This window comes from Triturus cristatus, chromosome 6 (genome assembly GCF_964204655.1).
Source record: "Triturus cristatus chromosome 6, aTriCri1.1, whole genome shotgun sequence".
Taxonomy (NCBI): Eukaryota; Metazoa; Chordata; class Amphibia; order Caudata; family Salamandridae; genus Triturus; species Triturus cristatus.
This window is the reverse complement of record NC_140589.1, coordinates 1784921177-1784940488: the sequence shown is the minus strand read 5'-3', so window position 1 is coordinate 1784940488 and position 19312 is coordinate 1784921177. Positions and strand designations below refer to the sequence as shown.

The 19312-nt window shown below is 44.8% G+C and overlaps 1 protein-coding gene across 2 annotated transcripts in view; it reads left to right on the top strand.

Annotated features, from left to right (window-relative positions):
* Nucleotides 1–19312, top strand: part of LOC146822002 (uncharacterized) — a 211852-nt gene that overhangs the window by 163546 nt on the left and 28994 nt on the right. For both annotated transcript variants that reach the window (XM_085613108.1, XM_085613109.1), the window contains one exon: nt 17435–17916. In XM_085613108.1, coding sequence (XP_085469234.1) covers nt 17435–17916 — 482 coding nt within the window. The remainder of the gene's footprint in view (nt 1–17434; nt 17917–19312) is intronic.

Sequence of the window (19312 nt, the reverse complement as noted above, 5' to 3'; positions counted from 1 at the left end):
GGGTCTTGCGCTCGCATCACGCAAGGTAGCAGAAAGTCTTGGGCGCCTTGTGTACGTATGATGACCCCTATGTGTGAAGAAACAAAATCAGAATTTCAGTCACCAAAATACAAAAAGCTTTGTGCAATCTAAGCCACAGCTCATGCAAGAGAATTCTTTGGTGGAAAGGTTCACTGTGCTCTTTTTGAGACATAGGACATTGGGTATTTCTGTAGTAGATTTTTTTAGAGTTATGGTACACTATCGTAGCCTTCTGTTCACTTTAATGCTCAGCTCTGAATCAGTGGATGGTGTTTCCTTGGTCCATCATCCCTCTATCGGCCCTGAGTTCCTGCAGAAAATAACCTCAGCTTCTCCAGATATAAGATAATTTTCAAATACTTCTAATCAGGTCAGTCATGCTCCACCACAACTTATTTTATTTAAAACATTTAATATAGTTCCAGCTAACCCCATGGAGCAGAAGCACAAGAATAGACAACCAGCATTAGCAATTCCATTTGGTCTTGCCTATGATTACAAAAAAGCGTGACCGATTGACATTGCCAGTGCTTGTTTATAGTAGACTTCGAAGTCTGTCAAGTCTGATGCTGTATCTTTGCATTTCTGCTGTAGTTTTCCTAGTGACCACTACATGGTAATGAAATGCAGCAAACTGGTGCTGTTTAAACCTGGTTGCTTTCTTAGAGGCAATGCTTGGTTCTGAGCAGGAGCAATGACGAATCTACCAACTGCAAAAACAAAGAGCTCCTGTGGGCGGGTCAAACACAGAAAGAGCGAAAAACCACAAATAAGAGAAGGTAAGCTAGCTAGATTGACATAAAAGATATCCAATCTTGAGCAAGGGATGGCTCTGTGAGTGTTGTATACAGTGCTGTCTGCAACAGACAGCTGAAGATGTCTGTAATCAATTTGATTCAATGTTGTTAATTACAGTTGTTGGCTTTGCCAGTTCTGAGAAACATAAAGTAGGATTAATGCGCACAGGTGATAAATGAATGACAGCAGGGTGATTGGGTGTTCTTTTAAGATGTAAAATAGTCCATCATGCATGCCGAAGTAAGCTTTTCCTGGAAGTCGTAATGACTTAAAAAACAGGGATCAGTGAGGTCTAGCTATGCAGTCACACTGGAAAAACAAGCATTTGCAATGCAATAGGTCTCGCATTTGCGAGAGTTTTAAGCTATTGGCATCGTTAAATGCCTTTTATTTATGTTTTAAAAATCAACAGATAAATAAAAGGCATTGTCATTTACAATGCCAATAGCTCAAAGTCTCGTAAATGCGAGGCCTATTGCATTGCAAATGCTTGTTTCTCTCCGTCTCCAGGCTGCACTTTGGAATTCAAAAATGTCATAAAAAGACAACATTTCCAACAAGTGTTTTTCTTTTTTGGGTCCATTTCACAGGGGAACGAATGGAGAGAATATTTAGGGTAAGAGTCTGGTTTTCACTAAGTAAGGAGCGAGACAGAATTATGGGGAGGGATGGCCAGCGACAGAAGTTGAGACTGTCCTTGTCTGATCTGGGAAAAAAGGAAGAGACAGTCCTTTTTCTTCTCAGCCCTCCCCGCCCATCCTCGAACGGCCAGCGACGGCTGAGTCTTATCAATAGGCCTTACCAATTTCTGCCTTTCTGGGTAGCATTTAAAAAAAAAAGGAGAGGACGAAAGAGTGATAGGTCCATTTGAATGGGGAGTTTAAGGATTAGCCCTGTAGTGTCGATGGGGGATGGCAGACTGGACCGGGGGGGGGGGGGCACTGGGGAGGACACCAATATCACCAGTTGGCACGGGGCAGTGTTTTGGCCAGAGCTACGTAAGGTCTGTGAATATAAAGACCCTGCAGCACACCTGGGTACTGTGATCACTACGGTGACCCACGCACCAACATCCTTGCAGTACAATGGCGACATGCAGGGCCCGACGAGCCCCTCTCCCCGGCGCTGTTAGCTGTCTACCTCACCTGCCTTCCCCTCAGCATACCGCCTCCTGCTTCCCCACAGCAGCAACCACGCTGTGCGCTGAGGAGGCCCACCGAGGGAGTAAGAGACGCCTTCCACGGAGGTGCCCACGATCTGCACACCCCACCAAGGCACTAAGAGATGCCTTCTACTGAGGTGGCCATGATCGTCACACCACTGTGAAGAAGCTACCCGAAGATAGCGCTCCCACGCCCTCAGTGCACCGGTCTGTTCTCTGGGCCGATGCGAGTGCTTCCTCACACTCGAAGGGGCTTGCGAGCTACTGGACTACCTGCCCAGCCCCAGAGGCCTGCCCACAAGCAGGTGGTAAGCGCAGTGACATGAAGTAAGTAATAGGATAGCTGTAGTGTTCATTCAATTTAATGCACCTGACACTAAGGCACTTCATGACCACGGGTAACCCTGCCACGGGGAGGTTCAAAATAAACAAATATCATAGTGCGCAGTACCTGTAACAGCCTCTCGAGTCCTCGGGCTGGGCTTCTCGAGGGTTTAAAAGCCCGGGCCTGGTCCGTGTAGCGTGATAACTCTCCACAATCACTGGTAGTGGTGAGGTAACGCTGCCACCGGAGCTTCGAATGGAATGACAAACTACGCAGTGCGCATGCGCACAATGACACGCATGTGCACTAAAAAGGCAGAAGTGTGGGGCTCCCATGCCTAAGGAGCGTGCCCCACGTCGTGCTGCCAGAAGTATAGAGGAGCTGGAGTGCTCCGGAAACGCGCCGCAGCCAGCCGCCGTTCAGGAGGATTCCCCCCGCAGACTGGGTGAGTGGGGGATTCTCCATTTGTCCAGTGGTTGTGCCGATGAAGGCACAGTGTCAATATTTATTTCCTGAGCGGACCCGCCGTTGCGGGCCGCTCCAAGGATGGGGCGAGGTTTAAAAAAAGTGAAAGTGAAAGTGCATGCTGGCTTGCGAGGACGGAAGGGGGACAGGAGATGTGCACGCCGCATGGCTGTAAGTGCGTACACAGGCTCCAATCCACCAAAAGCCTACGCATGCCCATCTCCTGTCCCACTTCCGTTCGCCAGGCGAAACCTAAAAAGGCCTCCTCGTTCAAAGATACCACAGGGCCTAGCAGAAATGAGACATCTACTGTCGAGAATAAGTCACTGCATCTGCCTCAGGGGGAACGTTTCGGTCAAAAGGAAGCTGAACATTGGCCTGACTGGGTGGGGGACACAAGTGTGTCTGGCAGAGAGGATTATCAGGATGGCAGGGCCTAGCTAAACATTAATACGTTTCTTAAGTAATGCGCGCACATCCCGTCATTAAGGTGCATCATATCACATTACGATCCCAGAACATTTTAAACATACAGAAAAATATGCAAAGTAAGGGCTTTGGCGAGCGTGGTCAAGTGATTGCCAGTATTTTTGTCGTGCATTTTACACATTTTAATTTGCCAATATAAGTGTGCCATAGAGGCACGTCATCATGTATTGAACAGCGTTATAAAGCGAAGCAAACCCCTTTGCTGTACAGTCCGAGCACTTCAAAAGTTACATAGGATCGTATGAGGCTAAGTAAAAGGGGACACGCTGTATTTTACCTTCAGCGCCCCTTGGAGGAAATAAAGATAGTACTAGTACAAATAAAGACCCAAGTCATTTATGACTACTGTGATGTTTACACGCTTCCCCTCTCAACTGCCAAATCGAAACTATGCTTTATTATACTGACACCACTTAGGCCAACAAACCAAACAAGCGACTGCTCGCACTCTATGGTAAAGTGTATGCAGTGTGTGACCCCGCATGCAGGCTCTCTAACTGCCCCAGTGGTAGTTGAATGCTGACCAGGCATTTGGGGGTTTAACTTACCTGGCACAACCGGTGCGAAGGACGGCGATTTGTAAGAAACATAACACTAATTTTACGTTCAGCTGCGCACTGTGCTTATCCCTCAAGCTGTGCCTTCTCCGCTCCCACTTACAAGACCAAAGACTGTAAAATAAAACGCACGTTCACAATACTCCCAGCCTCACAACATGTTGGCATGCGCATTCAGTCCCTCATCACACCCTTACCGAAGGTATGCATTAACTGTGTCCTCCAGCTGCACACCTGAAGGGTACATCCACCGTTCCTCCATCTGCGCGCCGGGAGGGAGCCCCTTCCCAAGCGGTACGTTCACTATCTGCACAGCACCAACCGTGCAGACTGTAACACCCCCTCTTATTGGCTTGTACCCACTTTTCCAACAGTTGCACGCATCACCACCAGCCCTTACGTGCCCGTACATTTAACCTGTCCCCACAGCTTCACACTCTGCCGGCAACACTTCATGAGCCCTATATTGACCAGTACTAAGCCCCCCGCAAACTTCGCCCTCCCCAGGGGGGCCTGCATTCACACTATCAATGCATTGGTGCCCATTCCCAGATGATGCATTCACAGCTGCACACACTGCTGGCACCCCTCAAGGGGTCCTACATTCATTAGTACCCTCAAAGGTCCGCGCTGGTCAAGCGCCATTTCATGAACACTGTATTCACTTCCCCTCCACCCCCCACCACAGCTGCACTCCAGTGGCACCCTTTCATAGAGCCTGCATTCACTCTATTCCCACAACTGCACCCTGCTGTCACCCCTCCACGGGCCTTGCATTCACTCGTACCCTCGTAGCGCTCACATCCCTCCTCAGACCTGCATTCACACTTCGCACAGCTGCACATTGCTGGCACTGCCTCTATCCCCCACAGATGCACCCCTTCCACAGATGATGTATTTGCATTATCCTCGGGACGGCACACTCTGCTGACACTACTACATGGGCCTTACATCACACTATCACAGTAGTGGCACACTTTTCCTGGGCCTTAAAGGTAGCTGCTCAATGAACCTTTGGTCCTCACAGACCGCCCCACGGCCTTTGTCCTCATTTATAAGGAGCTGCAGATAGACACAGTACATATAGGTGTGACCCCCATCTAGCCTCACACTCCTCAGCAGGGACGGCTTGTCCTCAATACTCTCTGGATAAAAAAAACCACATCATTTAAGCGCAAAACTCGGGAACTTTTCACTGCCCCCTCGTTGTATCATACGCACACCATACATGGAGAGTAAGCCACCCTGAATCGACACTCTACACCAAAGTTACACAAAGAAAACTGACCTGCTACCCACTTTGTTGTACATTAAAGGCAGGGCACAAGTCCTAAAAAAAGAAGTGGGGGGACGCTCCAAGTTAGGTGGTGTCACCGGAAGTGACCTCACAGCCGGAAGTGACGTCACGAGATGGAGTCCCCACTAATTAACAAAGGTTAGAAGGCGATGGGGGCAGGTTCAAAGGGAAAAGGAGAATGTTTACGTTGGAATTAGTCACCGTATTGACACTCAAAGGAGCGGGGAAATTAAAGATGCGCTTGTTCGGTGCGTATTTATTGCCCACAGTAAATTTGCCGGTCTCCGTCTGAAATGCATAAACACATACTGACCTTTTCTAATATACGGCCACGAGCGCCCGTCTGTCATACTGAACGGCTCCATCAACGTGAAACAACTTAAAGAGCTCTGTTCGCCCTCTCTCGACAATAGAAGGTTAGGTTTGGTGAGTGCTGAGCGCGCGCGCAGGCTCGGGTACCGGCTCCATCTTTTGGGCAGGGTGGACGGCGTCCACCCGGTAAAAACCCGGTAAAATAAGTGGGGGGACGCCGTCCACCCGCGTGGTACCCCGACTCGAGCCCTGATTAAAGGTGTCCACTCACTGCACATAATAATGGAAACCGCCATTCACTGTGCACAACGATAATCTTTAGCACAATCATTTGCAATGTAATAGGTCTAGCATTTACGTGAGTTTAAGCTATTGGCATTCTAAATGACAATGGCAATAGCTTACACACGCATAAATGCGAGACATAGTGCGGCGTCGCTTCAAGGACACAGCAATCATTTTTTTTCTTTTTTAACTTTAACACTGAGCGCCCTGTCCTTGAAGCAGGCGCAGCGCTCAGTGTTAAAGTTAAAAAAAAAAGAAACTGAGTGCGGTGTTCTTACAGCGGGCACCGTGCTCACTATAAAAGTAACACGCATACGGTCAGACGCATTTACCGAAAGTTAAACTTGTATGAAACCCAGGATGCAACTAAAAACAAGCTCGGCCGCTAAACTGAAAGCGACCGCGCTGCAAATAAAAAAAAGTGCTCACCGATTAATTGAAGGAGACAGTATAAAGCTGCAAGTAAAAGATCCAGTCCTGATGGGCGGTCCCAAAAGGAGACAGAGCGGTAACAAGGAGGGACTAAGAAACCTGATTATCAATCGGAATCCAACGTTCACCATGGGCGATGACGCCAGCCAATGAAAAATATGGGCGGGGCTTCCACACCACATCTAAAAAATACCCTAGTACAGCAAGCCTCGCAAAGCGAGGAGCGTATGTGCTGCAACGCTAGGCAAGACCAAAAAAATGATGTAGGGCACTCTGGCTCGGTAACTATCATCATTGGTGAAGTGTAACAATGTCCCTGCTGACTGCCAGATGTACCGATATTCTTTTATTGTTATAAAACAACAATCTAATTTCCAAATATTGTGCGAAGTTTTCAACAATCAAGACAAACTCTGTGTTCATCTCAGACGCCAAAGCTGTAAAAAAAAGCAAATTGTTAATGGTGGTCTCCTATGCAAAGTTTGGTGGGAAAAGTGTATTGAAAGCCTGGGGCCTAGTGCATTGTGACGCCCACAGTGAATTACAGTCCTGTTTGATAACCAGCTGGGTCTTGCCGGCATGCAGATCTATTTGATCTTTTTTCCTTTTTTCAAGCGGGACTTGGGGGATTATTTACGGCCTGTATTTTTATTTTTTAATAAAGTTTGTCAGAAAGGATTTATCTGTATCTTTCTGTAGTGCATTCACATTATTACAAACTGGCTTAAACACCTGGGCCACTCACAAGGTTGTGTCTCTGTCTTTTTCTTGGAACAATAATTCATTTCTTATCTGGTTTATGTACTAGCTACATTCTTTTTTTTTTTTACTTTCCTTTTTTCTTAATTCAGTTTTCTCCAAAATTTATGCCACTTTGATGAAGTTGGGTAATTTTTTTTTTAACAACAGATTTTATTACATTTTCAGTGTACCAGATGGGCGAAGCCCAACAAAGAAAGATACAAAGGAAAGGCATAAAATGATATCTCTGGGTACAATATACAAACCCCCCATAGTCTGCAAAACATCCGACCAAGGAACCATGAACCCCCCACCCCCCCAAAGCGCACAATACATACTTAAAAATCATTACATGTAAATGCCAAGGAAATTCCCAGCCGCGTTTCATTAGCATCAATACATTTAACAGGTAAGTTGTTCACCACTTATTGTTCAAGCGGCAGACTGCGACAATGGGGGAAAATCTATTCCTCTGTAGTCGGCCCACCGAGACCAGATCCTTCGGTGCTTCTGTGGGCACCCCCTCGCTTGAAACACTACAACCTCTGCAGACATGCATCTGTCCAGTGCCGTTTTCCAGTTGGTGATGCTGGGTGGGGAGGGGTCCTTCCAATGCTGTGCTATGTCGCGCTTAGCTAAGGTGAGGCCCAAGAATAAAGGATGTCTCTTATAACCCCCCCAATGTCCTCTGTGCTGTGTAAGAGCGCCAGTTTGGGGTCTAATGGGATATCCCACGCCAGGACATGGCCCAGGCAAGACAGCACGCTGGACCAGAATGGTTGGATCGCCACGCAACCCCACACCATGTGTAAGAACGAACCGTCATCCGTATGGCAGCGGAGACAGATCGGAGATTGGATTGCTCCCATTTTCCAAAGCATATAGCGAGTGTAATACACCCTATGAAGGTTTTTGAACTGAAATAGTCTGTATCTGGTAGACACGGCTGCATACCGAGGACTAGCCAGAGCCTCTGCCCAGTCATCATCGGTAGGACTGGCAGATCAGCGGCCCATGCCTCCCGGGTTTTGTGGATAGTGGTCTTAGTATGTGTGATAAGTATCTGGTAAATTTGCTGAATTTTGTGCGCCCCGATAACCCCCATCAATACACAGCCCTCCAGCGGGTTAGATAGAGACTCCAGCTGCCGAATCAGGGAGGTCAGGGCATGATAGAGCTGCAAATAGCGATGGAACTGCGATTTGTGAAGATCGAAATCCAATTGCAGCCACTGAAAGGATTTAAGAGTGGTCCCCTGCATAACAGCGTGGAGATACCAATAAGGTCCCACTTGCGGAATCCCTCGAGCGTTGAACCGGCCGCAAATGGGTACCTTGCCAGAGGGGTGCAGTGCCCGTCAGCCTGCCCCACCAACCCGTGGACCGGACCATCCATCGCAATGTCTGAATGATTATCTGACAAGCCAGAGGGAGCGCATCCAGTGATGCATTACTATATAAAAGATGAAGCAAAGGGGTGCCCACCCTTGCAATCCATTCCACTGCGTAGGCCTGGTCCCCCTGGGATCCATACCACCACTTGTTAATCACCAGGAGGTGCGAGGCGGAGTAGTACGCACAAACGTCCGCAGCTGCGATACCCCCACAGTATGTGGACTGTGTACACGTAGAGAGCGCCATGCGTATCGCGCCCCCCTGCCAGAGGAATCTATTCAAAAGTGCGTTAAGCTGGGATAAACTATGACGGAGGAATAGGGTGTGGATAATTCTGACGTTGGGTCATTTATTGGATGATTTGTTTTTGATAACTGGTCGTTTCTTTCGGCCTGCCATCGACTAGTACAATGTTTTCAATTGTGTCTGGCTACGTGGCCTGGCACTCACCATAGTAGCGCCTTTAATTCCGAAGTTAAGTGTGATCACTGCACTTCTAGAATGCTTTTTGCTTCCATTGTTCAAGTCAGAACTTGTTTTTCAATTATTATTATATTATCTTATTATATAATATATTATTATAATATCTGCTTTCATTTTTTGGGATACCGATTGCTTACTGAGTCATTATCTGCTTTCTTTGTTTTTAAAAGGCCTTTAAAAGGTGCCTTTATGACACGTAATAAGCGCTGGCCATAGTAATCCGAATACTGTTCCAAAGTGCACCAATACATTCCAGCTTTTTTTTTAATATAGAGCACTGGATTCCTCTTCTAAGCACTGCAAACCGTCTCCTGCTTCTTATAGGTCGATTCGTCCTTCCAGTTACTGGTAGCGATTCCATAATTGGCTCACGTGAATGCAAATTACAGAGTATGTTTTTTTTCTCATTGCATTTACTTTCTTCGGGTGCAAAGATGAGTAGAGGCTTCCGATTTCAACAGGCCCAAAAACATACCTCATGTGCTTTCATAACCCTAAGCCACGCTGGTCCCCGAGGCTCAAAAGGCGCTCCACTGGATGTAAAACACATTTTCTCCAGGCTAGGGAATGAGCTGCAGGCGTTAGGTTTTTTTGTACCATATGAGCAGAATGAATCTCCACAAATGGAACACTGACGCGTGCATACATCCTACAGCGAAGAGCTCTGCTGTGATTAAAAATGCATGCTGTACATCTAAGATGTTATACATTGAAACCAGAGATCTACAAATCAAGGCAGAGCTGAGAAGGAATGAAGCGGTCCCGTGCCATATGTCTTTAACGTTCTTTCTATTATCTTGAAAAGAGAAGAGACACGTGACCCAGGCTGGTTGCAGTATCACGCTGCCCGCCCGTCCCTAAAGTATTGACAATTGACCACAATTTCCCACTGCCAGACTGGTCTTGCAAATAGCAAACGGCACAGACTTGCAGCCAATGTCTTACTTCCTACCATACAGAGGATTTAAAAGAACCAATCAGCGAGGCTCCTGAACACTCCATACCGGTCACGTGACTTGCTAGCGGGCTGGACTTGCAGCCATCACCCAAGGGTGTAGCTTGGGGGGAAGTGGGAGGTAACACCCCTCAGATAAATGCATTCTTAGGTAGGTAGATGGGTCTAGGGTCCCTGACTTGGGTCTGCTAGCTCTGTGATGGTTTTTCTCTTTGTGAGCAAAAAGGAAAGACAAAAGAGTGACCCTTAAAGTAAACAGGAGAGAGAAACAGAGAGACCCATCTGGTAGTTTAATTTCAAAATGTAAAACCAGATAACCTGGAATCAAAACTGGCTTCGCCTGCTTGTGCAAATTGTGTGATCCTAGTCAAATATTTTATTTCAGAGCCTCGTTTTTTTCTTATCATACATAAGCGCACTTTTAAATACAGAGTCCAGGATGTGCACTGTTCAAGCACTTTTTATATTGGATATAGTAGGCTGTAGAGTTGCTACATCTATAATAAGAACCCAAGCCATATTTAGGGCTTACAAGACTATCGACTTACTATTTAATTCACTAATGTCATTGATGTTGGGGACGAGCCATGAATGTTTCTAAAAACTATCACATTTGATAAATGTCTGTCTATGTAGTGATGTAATCTGATGTACTAAGCTGAAATGCTGCTGCATGCTAAAAAACACTTTTTTGAATTTTGAAGAGATTATACTTTTTTGAATTTTGAAGAGATTGGATACATTTTTTACATTATGTTTGTTGCATGATATACATGCCAAACGTTTTCATGGCGCGGCTCGTGCATGGGCTCTTAGAGCAAAGCCAAACCCATGTCTCGGCTCTGGCTCGGCTCACCATAATAATTTGCCTGCACACTCTGTTCTATCTCCGACTCAGGCTTAGTTTGTGGGTGTTGGACTGAACATCCTTGGAATGATTTTCCACCAACGTTTTACTTCCAGCCTCCTGTTTTTGCTGAATTCGTTTTTGCTAGTTTGAGGACTCTGTGCACTTTACTACTGATAGGTTAACATATTACATTTAATGAGTGATAACTTTCCATTGGTAGCAGGTAGAAAGGCTGAGTTTTGGGTCTAAAGAATTGTACTTTAAAACCCTCTTTAATGGTAAAGTCAGATTTTAAGTCACAATTCTGAAACTGCCACTTTTAGGAATGTTACTTTTTCTTGTCCTAACCATTTTGTGCATGCAGTCTATTTCCTGGGTCACATGACTACGTGTAGCGGGCAGTTGTTCTTTGTATATTGCTCCCAGACAGTGAGAGAAAGGAACATAGTAGTTGGCAGGATGGGCCATTTCTGACTTGATGAGGGGTAGGAGCTGTCACCTACCACACTTGTACATCCCAAAGGCTGTGCCTGAGCAAACTCACAAAGGGTTTGACCAGCCGCGGCGTCCTGGTAAGAGCGGTGGGGCGGTAGGGCCGGGTGGAGGGGATATTAACAGAGGACGATGAGGGAAAATTAATTATTTATTTAATTTCCCCTCGTGGTCGTCTGTCAAAAACCAGCCACCCTGTCCTAACGCCCCACCTCTCTTACCTGCACAGGCTGCAGCTGGGTTTGACACTAGTTTATTGTGACGCCCGACAATCTGTGGCCAGGGCAGGAAGGCAGGAAATTCCAAGCACCTCTGGGGGTGGAAACCTCCAGAAACTTCTCCTACTTCAGTGTGGGCACCAGGTATAAATATTGGACCTTCAGATCCAACTCTTCAGTACATCTCTGGACCTGTGGAAGACTTAAAAGCACTAATGTGCTGCTCTGTAAGAAGGACTGCTACTTTGTCGCCCTACTGCCTGAGTGAAGGATGGACTAAAATCTTGAACCCACGATCAACAAAGCTACTCGAAGGGCTAGTTAGGTAGCCTCCTATTCAGAACCTCAGAGACAGAAAAGGCTCCAATCACTTTGAAGCAAGCACCTGCACTCTGTCTGCTGTGAGTCCCACCCTTCAAGTGGTGCTGTCCCAGTTCCTGACCTTGGAAGTGAGTCTAAAGGTGTTCTGCTAGCTCAGCGGCGGTCCTGTGAGCAGAACAGATGCAGCATGACGCATCTCTTCACAGCCACAACGGAACCTCCACAGGGTGAAGCATCCCCGGCGGTAAACTTCGCATCATAGCCCGTAGTTTTCTCGGAACCACACTACTATATGTGGCATAGGCCTTTGCATGCCGTCAGAAGCCCCTCATTGATGCCAACTTTGACAACGACGCATGACTCTGCATCATCCCCACAGCTTCTTCGTAACAACCTTCGAAGCAGGAATTCGCATCATAAGCCCCTCATTGACGACATCTTTAACGATGGCACAGGGCTCCGCATCGCAGCTCCTTGGAACCGCCACTGCACGGCACACTGTAAACAAGGATTTATGGTACTTTGTTTAGCGGGTCTAACTGGTGCCCTGTATACAACTCTCGCTTTATTTAGGCTGGCCAGAACTTGTCACTTTTTCCCGGTCCGGCGTGACCAGTTAACCACAGAAGGAACTTTGTGCTGCTAGGCACTATTTTTACTTAACACTTTGATATTACATATCTCCAATTCTCCTTATTGGATTTTTGTTGTTTTGGTCTCAATTCATTTAATACATTTTACTCTATTATTCTAAATTGGTGTGGGTTTTTCTTGTGATTGTGGTTTTGCTTTATTACTGTTTGAACTGCTGCATAAATACTTTACACATTGCCTCTAAGCTAAACCTGACTACTTTGTAGCAAGCTATCAGAGTTGAGCACAGGTCAATTTGGGGTTTGCTTGTGCTACACCCTGACATAAATTGTGGTTGCTGCCTGATTAGGGTTTCACTCCCCTCAACCAGTAACCCAATTTCCAACAGTGGGGCTGTCAGTCACTTGATACAATATTTTGTAAAAGGCAAAGAATAGAAACATGAGTCCTGACCACATGCACCAGTTTGACAACTCTACCATCAAGGCTTCTTGTAGCAGCGATGAAGAAAATGTGCTGTGAAAATATATTTAAATGCATGATCCCAGTGCCGGGAGTCCAAGTTGTTGTGTTGTACATGACCGTAGTCATGAGTTCCCAGAGAGAACTACCAGACCCAGGTGGGACAGACAGGGCGTAGCAACAGTGAGGATGTTTGAGGTGTGTCCGTCCTCAAATATGTTCTTCGTTTGGTAGTTGTGTCTGGGGGCCCTGATTCGGGGCTGCTATGTCTGTGTCGGGTTTTCTAATTCTCATTTCACTAAGAATTTTTTACTTGTTCAATTTTCAAATCGGGATCTTAAACACTTTTGGTGCAAGTTAACAATTTTTTTGCTATTCACAAACCATGAGTCTAGTTTTACGTGCAGTATTCTTACGACTGTAGAGAACTCTGCACATACAAAGATAGGACAGTCTCTGCAGTCATAAATATACTACATGTAAAAGTACACTATTGGTTTGTGAATAGCAAAAGTGTAAGTTTACTTTTTTGAATAAGGTCCTTAAATGTTTCTCCAAGGGTGTGGGGGACCATTATGGTTTTTTCCCAGTCCCTCACCTCCAGGTTTTTCCTGGCAGTGAGGGACAGGAGAAAAAGACACTATCACACCTACAGTAAATAGGGTTTTCTCCTACTCCATCGGACTTTTAGAGAAAGTATGCTCTGTCAACAGAACACTTAACGTCTGCCTGTCGCTAAGTGATGTAGATGGAGTGAGGGTTTGGTGGGCACGTCACATTTGCAACAGAGTTCCCTGTCCATCAAACTCTAAATTGGGCCCTAAATTCTCATAGTACAATTCTTTACAAGTTTATGTGGCCAACGTGGGAATTTTGATGAATTGGTACACGATTCAACATTACTAAGCAAAGGGCACTGGATGTTTCCCTCTTTTCTGCCTTCAGTGACCATTTTGCATGCAGGCTTTGAATGTACCCTTATAGCCATTTTGGAAGTATTCACAGGCCTCTTCCTGGGCTTGAAAAGTTTCATAGAAGGTGCATCAAAACATCATAAAACTCTTTGAAACTTTGAACAATAGCACTGATTCCAGCAAAGCAAGCAATGTGATACATTTTCTTTTTAAATCTGACTGGTGGCTTACATTATGCATTATACTTTTACCTGCCAGTGTTGTGCTAATGAGCACATTGTGTGATCTGGCCTCATTGAAGTAGACGTTCAATGGTCTGTGATCCTGAGTTCCATGCTCACAAAGTCAGTCTTATTTCATGCCTGTGAAATCAGGATGTGATCATTAACACCTACTTAGAATTAGACCTCAGTATTAAAGAAAACTTAGGGACTGATATGGAAACCCATTTCGTGGTCACAAAGCCTGCGATTTGCAAGTCACAGCATTTACAACAGCAAAATGGCTTTTTATTATGTACTAAACCTATTTTGCTATTCAGTAACTGGTAGTTCGCATCAGCAGCTCCAACATTGGCTGCTTTGCACTGGCTCCCAATACAAAAGAGAATCCAGATCAAGGTCCGATGTACGCTCATCGTGCGATGCAAGGAAAGGACCTCCTTTTGTCTAGAATATTACTTTGTCCTTACATGCCTAAGAGAGCTTTACGTTCTGAGAACTCCTCTCTGTTGACCATTCCTAAGGTCAATAAGGCTAGATGTAATGGCCGCTCTTTTGCTTTTTTGACCGTTCGGCTGTGGAATGCCCTCCCTGCCAATCTAAGGCGGGTCCAGCAAGAAATCTCTTTCAGGAAACTCCTAAAGGCTCATCTATTCTAATCTTGGCATGGTTTCCCAAGGCCTTGCAGGTGTGCCTGTCTCAGCAGTGAGAGGCCTTTCGGGGTAGGTGCGCACTATACAAGACATCTTGAATAGAATAGAATAGAATAGAATATTGCGACCCGCGACGATTCAGAATTTTGTGAATCAACCTATTAATATGTACGCCAGTTCGCAAAATTCCTTTCCATTCCAAAAAGTCAATGCAGAATTTGCAACCACATATCCTGTATCTTTTATCCTTTTAACGGGATATTGAGATAACGTTTTCGGCCAGATCTCTGGCTTAGAAGGATAGAGAAAGTTTTGCTTTTCTTTAAGAATTCTTATTTTATGGTTAGTATCAAGTTTTATGTTTAATAAAGTACCTTACTGTTTACTGAGTAAAGCACTGACTAAATGACTAAAATGTTAATCTTATTTTGTTATATTACTCTGTTGGTTACGTCATGCATCATTAACCCTCATCACATACTTGAGTTAGACCTGGACTGCTCCACCTTGCTACCCTGAGATTCAAGTGCTAGGGGGGAATACTTGGTAATCCAGTTATGAATCAATATTACGGCTAGCACACAGGCCAGTGGTAAAAACAACTTCTTTTGCTGTTTACCAATCATCACCGTATCGATATGGATTATGCCCAGCTCCAAACACATCTTCAGCATTGTCATCCAAGAAAGGTATGGGATCAAGTACATAGAGGGAACAAACGAAAGACAGAAAGAGATTCGTAGTTATCCACAGGTCTTTCTGCCTTGCATTCATGGTGAGAAAGCAACACCCCTCTCATTCTAGTTCTTTACCTGTAATTTCTCACGCTCAGCATCTTGTTTAGCCTTCTTCATGCTGATCTCTAGATGCCTGAGACCTAGAAGAACCACCATTGGTTAGTACACACACAGAACATTCCTTGGGAATTTCAAGCTACTTAGTAACTCCAGCGCAAAGACAATGAAGGAATGTATCTATACAGTGAGCAGCATGTTACCAAACCCACCCGTTCCAAAGCCAGTAATGCCCTCAATCAAATCCAAAAGGCATCACCCACTGTGGAGACCCAATGCTCCTGTATTCAGATCCTCCAAAGACCTTCCATGGACACCCTCGAATATGTCTTATAAACCTGTTGAAAACTATCCAAATCACCACAGACATCACATCTTTCCTCTGCCTAAAGGGCAACACTGTAAAACCATGTAGAAATCAACTCCCCCTTTAAAACAAAATTCTATTTAACACAAAGCTTGGGCACCTTGCTAAACCCAAGTACCTTCTAACCAACATACATACATATATAGGAAAATACATGAATATAGACCAATGTACTCAACAAATTCATTCACCTCAAAGCTCTCCGATCTGTATTCAGTGTCCTCATCACCTTTACCAAAGCCAGCTTTAACAGAGCTACTATTAACTAACTGACCAGAAAAAACAAATTACTTTTCAGTTCTGTCAAGCACTGGATCAACCCACTTCCCTACTCTCCCATCCCGTAAACAATTAACAAGTGCTATACTATATTTGTTTACCAACATGATGATCTGATCCCAGATTAACAACATAAAAACAAGATCTACACTACTTCCCAAATCCCAATGTTCACCTCCAAGAACACAGCCTTCAACCTCCTCTTGCACTTTGCACTCACTGGCGTCCTCAACTCACTCAAGGCCAGTGTGTTAAGAAGGAAACACCTTACCATCGTCCAACATAAAATCTCTCCAAAGACATCACCAACATTGTCAAATCCTCTCTACACCTAAGGAACTTCCCAGATGCATTCAAGAAGGGACACAAACAGAATGTGACCCAGGTGATACCACAGATTTCTGCTCCTTTTTCACCCCTGTTCCTGCATAGGACAAATAATTGAAAAACTGTCTCTTCCGAATTACAGGAGCAGATGAACAAACACAATCTTTTTCAGTACAACCACTCTGGACTTAGACCATGGAGAGAGCTTCTCATCAAGCAGTCCACAACACCCTCCTCACCTCCTCTGATCTTTCTCAACTCTCTACAGCCTTAGACACAGTTGACCATCAGACAATGATTCACACCTTGGAAACATCCATCTTTGACACAGACCTACAATGATTTGTCGTCTACCACATAACCCGCAAACATTTTTTATTGATAGGAACCAGAAGATTCCAGAAATTTCCCTTTGCCTTTGGTGCCTCTGGTGCACAGCTAGGTGAACGCACTGCACATTACATAAAGTACGCACATGAACACAGTAGTGATAAGGGAGTGCAACAAACTCTAATCTTAAGACATACCAGATTCTAAAAAACAAGCGTCATCATTGCTCAATAAGAACTATCAGAGAGAATAACAAATAACTCTCTGAGGATAGGTACTGATTGAACTTCTTACGTGAAGAAGTCATAGGAAGACAAAGGTTGGACCATAGCAGCAAGCCAATAAGAGCCCTTTTCAGGAGCAAACCGTATGTGAATTAATGCATTTATCTTGATTTTGAATGTAGGGAGGGGATATTCCTGACACTATGTAAGTGATGCAAACAAAAATACCCTTTATGCTAGGTTATCCAGTCACGTTCTTGTTTATTTCTAACTGGTCGCAGGGCATGCCAGTCGGACATACCTGGCCCAAAGCATTCTTTTGCTACCATATTGTGGATACATTGGGGACGGATCTACGTATTGAAGCCCTACACCTTATTCATTTACTAACATTTAAATAATGAAGGGTATATAAAGTGAGTGGATAAACAGATATCCAAATACGTTGGTCGTAGACATGCATTACATGGTAACATGTTAAGTTGGATCCGGGGTGGGGCGAGGCACGTCTCTCTACCTTATTGTTATTCTGAACAATATTGCTGGTAACTCACTTCATTAATTCTTTTTAAACTTTATCTTGAACCAGGTGGGTGATACTTAGTGCAGCAAAGTGCACCAAAGCTAGAAAGTACTGTTTGAATAGCACTAATATATTTATTTTTCTTCTAGAACGCAATGCTGCCACACTGGGTGCTGAGAACAATGCTGGGCATAGGTTTGATGCTATCCTTCTGCTCAGGTCAAAGTGGAGAAGAGTTGTTGGAAGTTGGCTCAGGTTCCAACATCGATGAAATGAAGGACAGCGCCCAGCAGTTCAAGAATGAGGCGCATGATCCAGACCACTGTGAACTGACATTTTATACCCGTGCTCATCATGAACCCTGCAGAGGTACAGAGGAGCCATCTGCATCCAAACAAGACGTGGAGTACCTCAAGGACCTACTGAAAGACTCAACCCGGGTCTTGCAGAACCTGCAGTACATAGCGCGGGTAGACACAGGTGACCTCAGCTACCAGCAGGAGATATTGGAGAACATCAGAGGCACCAAGGAGGACAATCGGGAGTTCCAAGTGACCTTCAATAAGGTGGTCAGCGAGTTTCAATCTCAGATGGAAGACGAGTCGGCAGATAACGGAGAGGAGAAAAAGAAGTAGGTGCAATCCAAAATATTACAGCATTTCACAACAGCAATTGTAAGCAGCAGTGCTGTCATCAGCTCATCAATGATGGCCTGTTGTGTTCAGACACAGTGGCGTCCTAGAAGTGGTGCAGTGAAATCTTGCAGATTTCACTGCGCCACTTCGACAAGGCTTCCTGCGTGGGCATGCCCACCCTGCATACATTATACTTGATGCAGGTATAATGTGACGCAGGGCTTTACAAGGTGGCGCATCTCCCTAGATGCGTCACGTTGTAAATGGGCCGCAACGTAGTGCATTATTTACGCCACCGCTGCGTCACAAAAAGTGATGCAACGGCGGTGCAAAAGTGACGCAAGGGCCTTGTAAATCTGCCCCTTTGTTTTTCTACCCTCTTGGATTCGCCACCCATATAGGGCAGGAGCCATGTCACATGTGAGTTGGAGTAAGAGACACAGGACTAGTCAGCTGGTGGAGTTTGCAGTGAATGAGTGGAAAGATGAGAGCTGCATAGATAAATGAAAACACATGCTCCCTTTGGTAGAGAGTTGTCATTATACGTTGTAATCTCACACAATTTATTATTTTATTTGTTGCGCAAGCCAATTGCAACATAGTACATGAGCCAGAAGAGGGAACTACCATTGATGATCAAATGCTATCCATTGCAGTTTTGACAGGTGGCCACATGCCTTCTGCTGATGCTCCACCACACCTTGCAAAAGTCACCTTCCATTCCCATGATGAAATAAAAAACATCAATGTTACTGACTCATTCTTTCCATGATTTTAGAATGCTAAGAGTTTACTTTATTTTTAATGTACACGAAGTTTGCTCCTTTTCAGAGGGATTTTGACTATTTCTGGTCCTTAAATTGATTTGACCCCAACCGCATGTACCTTGTCCTTTACTCTATCTTGCCCATTGTGAAATTTTCCCATCAATTTGTCCACATTTTCATTATCAAAAATACATTCAAAAGTCATAGGACTAATTTATGGTCTTTGGTCACCATATGCACTTCATGTTATACCACTTGTTTAATTAGTTTTGTTTTAGCCAGCTGAGGCTTATTTGCTGGAGAAATTATTTTCTCCTCGGTTGTCATCATTTTTGGACTTTAAAGGACACTATTAAAATTCTGTCTAACTTTTCTCTATGCACATTATTTCAAGGAATGAAGTTCCCTTTAGTTTACAATAGAGCTGGTGTTGCCCCTGATCGAGTTAGAGCTGGTGTTTCTGATTGTTCTGCATCTGCATCTGTTTAACGAGCTAATTTTAATTGATATTTCTTGAGATGAAACCTAAAATTGAGTAAGAATGCTCATTCTTTCAACAAATGTTTAATCAGTGTTTCTGCGGCCCAAATAGTTTATGGAAAGTCTTCAGAATAACGCTGTATTC